A 6,945-nucleotide genomic window follows, 5' to 3' on the forward strand; every position below is an offset into this window, starting at 1 on the left:
AAAAGGCTATTCCTTTTAATATTTTTTAGGCTTGCTTGTTTTTCTTTTTTTCTTGGTTCCAGTTTTGATTAATTTTTTTAATTCTTTCAATCTTATCATCATAATTCAATCATGGATGTTTTACAAAATTGTTTGATTTTTCCAACTTTTTAACATAGAGTTAATGACTTAATGTACAATATTATATGTATTGTAAATAATTTTTTTTAAACAAAATGGAGTTTTAAGTGAGATGTTGAGTTTCTTGTTTCTTTTAACTTGATATTGGCATGCGATAAAGTAGGTTTGTATATGCTCCTTACTATAATTTCTTGCGGGAATGACTCAAATTATACTTTCAAACTAACTTTATTATGAAGTGTTTCTTGCATACAATACAAAACAATGTTATTATTTTGTCACTATTATACTTAGCTTGACTTAATTACATGGCTTAGAATTAGGAACTTAATTTGGATTTGGAAAGCAGATATTTCTAAAATCTCAGTGTAAAACTATTTAATACAAAGTAATAAAAGGCAAGTACTTTACCAAATTCAAGTGTATATCACTCACAACTTTACAATTTGAAACAATTTGTTTTGTATGCTGCTCTAAATTATTTTTGTTTTGGATATTATTAGCATAACTCAAGTTGGATGGTTGAAGTGGAGGCATTCATCGGGCTTGTTGTGTGATAGAAAAGTACCCCCTCAAACTTAAGGGAAAATTCTATAAGATGGTGGTGAGGCTTGCAATGCTTTATGGTGCCAAATCTTGGCCATTAAAAGAGAAGCATAATACTAAATTAAATGTGGCAGAGATGAGGATGCTCAGGTGGATGAGTGGCTTTACCATTAGAGATGGGATATGAAATGAGCATATATGGGAAAAGGTTGGAGTAGCTCCAGTAGAAGATAAGATTAAAGAGAGTCTCCTCAGATGGTTTGGTCACATAAAACGGCGGCCTTCTGATGACCCGGTTAGGAAAGTAGAGGTATTAGATTTGATTTATGTTAAGAAAGGTAGAGGCGGACCTAAGAAAACTTGGTTAGAAAATATTAGAAATGATCTTTCTTTATTAGATTTAAACGAGAATTTGACTTTTAATATGACACAATAGAGAAAAATGATTCATGTAGCCGACCCCACGTAGTGGGATAAAGGCATGATGTTGTTGTTGTAGTAGTGAATGAACAAGACATTTTTATTTATGAATTCTTTAGTCAATTCACACCTTTACCAAAATTCAAATTTTAGGCAAGAAAATCAAGACCCCCTCCACCCCTCTTTAATTTTTTTTTCTTTTGGCTTGATTCTTTCTCCTAAATCACTATATTCTAGTTAAACAAATCTTTACAATAGGTCAGTCATAGTGTCATAGCCTATCCTCTCATATTTATAAGAACCAAAAAAAGAAAGAATTGAACCAAGAAAATAAAAAGGAAAGGAGATATCCATTTAATGCAAAAAGGATATTGTACTTTTACATGTGCATGGTGACGTAGAAATGAGGTATAGCATTCCTAAGAAGACGAAATGTTTTGACATGAGAAATGCAAAATATAAAACAAATATGCAACGCAATTGACCATACTAACGAACATGCAATCCCACTAATGCAAACAAATGCAGAAGTAAACATGCAAAGATTCAACTGAAAGAAAACAAAAAACACAAAATGTGTCAAATGATCATAGAAGAAAAAGGTAAATATCAATTCTATGTGAACAATATTAGATCCCCTAGAAGAAATGAAATTTCAGATAATATCAAAGCCTGCAGCAACATTTATATCACAAACAGAATTAATAATTAGATATATAAACATTGTCAAATCTAAACATGAAAGAAGAAAAAAAAAAAAGAGATGAAGAAAGAATCAAACAAACCAAGCCTCACATTTGAACATCATTCAGAAGCGAATTGGGAAAGGACAGAAGTCTTCACATCTAAAGAAAGCGATTCTATAAAATAGACAAAAATATGTATAGAATTTTAAGATCCCCTATTTCTATGAATTTAGGCTGGAGCAGATGATAATAATAACACTAAAAAAAATCTGTATACGAGCAAGTTTCTAGATTTTTCATAGACATTGCTTGTAAAGTTCTAAATTACCCCTGCAGTTTATGTTGGACCAATTATAAGGTTGTTGTTTCAAATGTAGCTTGTTGTTCCGAGACAAAGACTTAAGCTTGTTGACCTAAGACGCAAGAGTTTTCAGTGAATCTTGCATTGCACTGAAGGAATTTTACCATGCATCTCCATGGAACCAAACACAGTGACATGGATTTCCAACCATATCATATGAGAATTTTTACCAAAGTTATAATCAAAATGTGCCTTTCATGATGTTGATCATAACATACTACGAATGCAAAAGCCCATGAACATGCCCAATGGAGGAAATTTGAAGCTCAAAAACTAAATTACATATTCCATGATTCAATAGAAATTTGAAATGGACTTGACTCATGCAGCACATGCTTGCCTCTCCAATGTCGGCTATGAAAGTTGAGCTCTATATCACATAGGGTTTTCTTTCATTTTGGAAAGATTTTCTACAGAAATTAAGAAAGATAGGATGTCTTCCTATCTATGTCTCGGTTTAGAAAAGGATAGTTTGTCAAAAAATCCTGATTGATTTATAATGACTCATTTTGACTTTTACTCATTCTCTATTGGCATTACACGTAAAATTGTCCTTAAACCTCCCTACAATATAATGAAACACAGGTTCTATAGCCACTAATCTTCTTGAAAAAAAAAAAGCTTGAAAGATAATTATGATAGTGAAGGAGAAATACCATATGCTCAAAATTAAGAGTTACATCTATTCATGAATGTTTAGAGAGTAAGTTTATTCATGAGTTTGGACATTTTTCAGTCATCACATGAAGAATACTAAGGTTGATAGCTTCCACTCCTCTTTTTTGATCAGCCGAGAGCTACACATGTAAGTTGCTTGGTAGTTTGCACTTCACTTTGCGTTTGAGGATGTGCGGGTAAGCTATGAATAAGTTGTGACTTCTCTTCAAATTTTCATTTACGACTTCGCAGGCAAACCTCCTCGCATAGTGAAATCTCCTATGGTCATTCCTATCCCATCTCGCATCTCACCTCTTTACTTAACCTTAATTACGCGAGGTCATGCGCGAGGGCCTTCTTGTTTAGGATAAGTTCTTAAAAGATTATAATAATAAATAAAAATTTATCAATAATAAAACTAAAATGATCAAATACCTTAAATTCAAGCGTGAAAGATAACTTTTACCTTATCTTCATAACATTGATATAGACGAAGGGACTATTTTGGTCCCTGATAAAGAGATAGTTAAGGGATCAAATTAGGCATTTTATAAAGTCTGTGGTTAAATGGTCCCCCACAAAATAGTCGAGTAAATAATTTGATCATTTTATCTAATATTAATCTACCACCATTTTAGGTAACTCGGAGCTATATTCTATCAAACCCAGAAAAATAGAAAAATGCTTAAAGAAGCTAGGGTTCATTCTAAGAAGATTACTTACTATCTACCAATTCATATGGATTCAAGAATGTGATTTTCATGACAAGTAAATAAATGAAGATGATGCGAATGGATTCTCAATGTTTTCCACAGTAAATTATCAAGTTATATACGGTTAATGTTATGAACAACCTACTACTTAGTCATAGAGGAGTTAGGCATATTGATTGTAGTTCAATTGTTTAAAATTCTATTAATATTGCAAAGCCTTCGACTTCAAATGGTTAATATAGTTTGATTTTCATAGGGTTATGCTACGAAATAAAAAGGTTTGCAGGTTCGAAAATGGGCTACTTGCTATCAGCTTTCAAGTTGTCATGTTCTTTGGCAATTCATTTCTCTTAAATGATCACAAATATCTCCATAGGATGGTTACACAGGTATCAAGCTGCCAACTTTAAAATGCGCCATATTAATGTTTGAGCTTCAGAATGATAGACAATCTTGCAACATTCAACTCCACTCCTTAGCTGCATTTTTAACGAACATAACATGACAAAAATGACCTAGGAAATTAAATTAACAATACTGCACCCATCAAAATTGGAAGTTCCCATCTCAAATTAATTTTACTGCTAAATTCTAGAAATCACACACAATATGTCTTTAAAATCCAAATCCCTTGAAACCTACAAAACAGGTCTCTAGGTTTCCAAAGCCATACCAAAACCTCTATATGAATATAGAAATCTTGTCTAAATAGGGGCATACTGCAGGTTAGCAGACAAAATACAGAACAATTAAATATAATAACCAAACATCATACTAATAAATTTTTAACTTAGTATGTTGGATGGTATTAGTGGTAATCTAGGCTCTAACTCATGGTGATGCTAGTGGTTGAATTGCCTCTAGTATCATCTACGAGCTATTATCATCTAGGTCCATATGTTTGAATCATAAAAGCAGCGTCTTTGCAAAATCAGATAAAAAGCTTGTGTAACAAAATCCTCCACCCATAGGGGAGAAGCTTCACGCACAAAATAAACCCTTCTTTTGTATACATTATATAATTGATATGATACTTAAGTGAGATGATCAATGAATTGACTTAAAGTTCGAGTCCAAATATAACATTTATTTTGAATCTAGGTTCAACATCAAAATAGTTCACCGACTATTCATATATGGCTAATTTGATTCTAGAGTAGCACCATGCTCCAATTTAGTCTCTTGACTATACAAAATTGATTCAAAATGATCTCTTTGGGACTAAATAGAGATAAATTTTATATCACAGATACAACATGCGGAACCATTTTTTATCAATTTTATATAGTCCATAGACTAAAGTAGAGCAACATGATACTCTGAGACTAAATTGGCAACATATGAATAGTCTAGGGACTATTTTAAGATTTTTTTTGCATTTTTATAAGATTGGTCATTCATTTATTATCAATGGTTAAAATGGATGGTCATGTGGCATCAAATGTCATTCACAGAGGCCATGTGAACAATTCAAGTTCTATATGGAATATATTCTTATAACTGCTCCACCTTTTTAAATCACTTTAGTATGCACTTCTAGTTCACAAGTTCAAGACTCCAATTCTTCAAATTATTATTTTCCCAAACAAACTGATAGTTGATGAAAATGCAACAATGATCTTACATTGTATAAGGTAACATATTTTATTTCCTAGGCATGCAATTAAAAGATCTAATCCATGAAGGGAAGTTATGACCATTGCCAGGCTTGTCAATGCAAACACCTCTTTTAAATGTGTCGGTTCATGAAGGAACAGCATCAAAAGTGACATGGTTAAGGGGGTATAAGCTTGGATATTAAATCCAAACGAATTAAAATTTCAACCGGTCACACAATCACAATACTTAAAAGGACATCAATATGAACATCATCTATTCCACTCTATGATGAGATAAATGCAGAAGTATATTCTAATTTTCATCTTATCAATAAAAAAAACTATATTCTTGATTGTATCATGCCACATGAGCATATAAAAAAAATCTACAGAAAAGCATAAAAAGTCACATTAGTTATGCATGAAACCTTCCTGAGATCAAGATAGCCTACTCATTAATGCATGCACATGAATGGTTTGATTTTTTCTGCTTTCCTTATGGGCCAATATCCAAATCAGAAAGCAAAATAGCACATGAAATTCTCTGGTTGGGTTATAACAGAAAAAGCAGTCAACAATTCATGCAGCCAAGTGAACTACAACCACTTGATCATGTAACCACAACTGCAACAACCAAGCATCATGCATAGAATGCCCTTCCTATGTTTTGAAATCAACCAAAAAAAAAAAAGATTGTGTTAAAAGAGGTATGATGATACCTGTGAGAAGAACCCTATCATCAGAAACCACCATTTTTTTAAGTCACAAGAGGAACCCAAGCACTTTCCTCAAAAGAAATCCAGGATACAGATAATCAACTCACCTCCAACCAAGACACAGATTTCTGCCAAAACAGAACTAATAAGAATAGCATCTTCAACAAAGTGATTTCAATTCCGATACTTGACAATAACTCGAAACAATATGATACAAATTGGCTAAATAAACGATCTTATGAAAATAGATGTTAAACAAATTCAGTATTTAATAAGAGCTCGATGAAGCCGTAAATCAACTGCTCAAGTACAGCTTCAACCTCAATCACGATAGAAAACACGAAATCTCAGTTCTTTGTCTCAGTTCTAGCCTCCACGTAAGCGCAACAGATAAAATTATCATATTAAAATAAAACGCACGATAAAAACTTCTAAAAAGCAAATTCAAGAAAATCAACGAATCAAAAAGAAAAAAAATCCAACACAAAAATTCAAGAAGACAACGAGTTATCGGAATATGTGGAAGAGAGGCAATAAAAGAAAGTGGAGACGGCTGCGAGATGGATGAATTCGACGGAGAGGGCAATGCTCTACCTTGACCGACGTAGCGGATAACCGGAGGCAAAACGTCCGGAGCCGATCTCGCCGATCGATGACGCGTCTGTGATGGCCGGAGATCAGCGGTGCCGGGGCACGCTCCCCTTCGCCTGGGAGACGGACGTCAGCCACGCCCAGTGCGAGGAGGGAGGAGCTCCTACGTTGGAGTTCGAGTCCCGAAACTCATGTAGCAGAAAGGATGTTCTGAAATTTTGAGAACATTAATCTAACTACTCCGGTTCAGGTGAACCGTTTGAAACGGTGAACCCGTCGGCCGACCTGATAGAAGAGACCGGCCGGCGAATTCTGTAAGATTTTCGGCCGGCTGTTTTTTTGAATTTTTTCACGTGCAATGAACGCGTATTAGGGAAGTCGGACCCACGAATGCAAACAAAGGGACTACAGGATCTCTAGGTCAACTCTTAAGCCTACAAAACCAAAGTTTAACACCTACAACCTCTCAAATTATCTTCAAAGAGCGGTATTCATCGTTAATATCAAATAATACCTAGTTGTACCAAGCAAATACCG

General features: G+C 33.9%; 1 protein-coding gene across 1 annotated transcript in view; it reads right to left on the reverse strand.

The window, feature by feature from the left end:
* LOC110095964 (VIN3-like protein 1) overlaps window positions 1-6,621 on the reverse strand; it is a 30,879-nt gene extending 24,258 nt beyond the window's left edge. The window contains exons 1-2 of the mRNA XM_020821696.2: window positions 6,412-6,621; window positions 5,821-5,945 (exon numbers count right to left, since the gene is read on the reverse strand). Coding sequence (XP_020677355.1) covers window positions 5,821-5,854 — 34 coding nt within the window. The 5' untranslated portion in view covers window positions 5,855-5,945; window positions 6,412-6,621. The remainder of the gene's footprint in view (window positions 1-5,820; window positions 5,946-6,411) is intronic.
* Between the last annotated feature and the right edge of the window lie 324 nt (window positions 6,622-6,945).

This window comes from Dendrobium catenatum, unplaced genomic scaffold, assembly GCF_001605985.2.
Source record: "Dendrobium catenatum unplaced genomic scaffold, ASM160598v2 fragScaff_scaffold_1306, whole genome shotgun sequence".
Taxonomy (NCBI): domain Eukaryota; kingdom Viridiplantae; phylum Streptophyta; class Magnoliopsida; order Asparagales; family Orchidaceae; genus Dendrobium; species Dendrobium catenatum.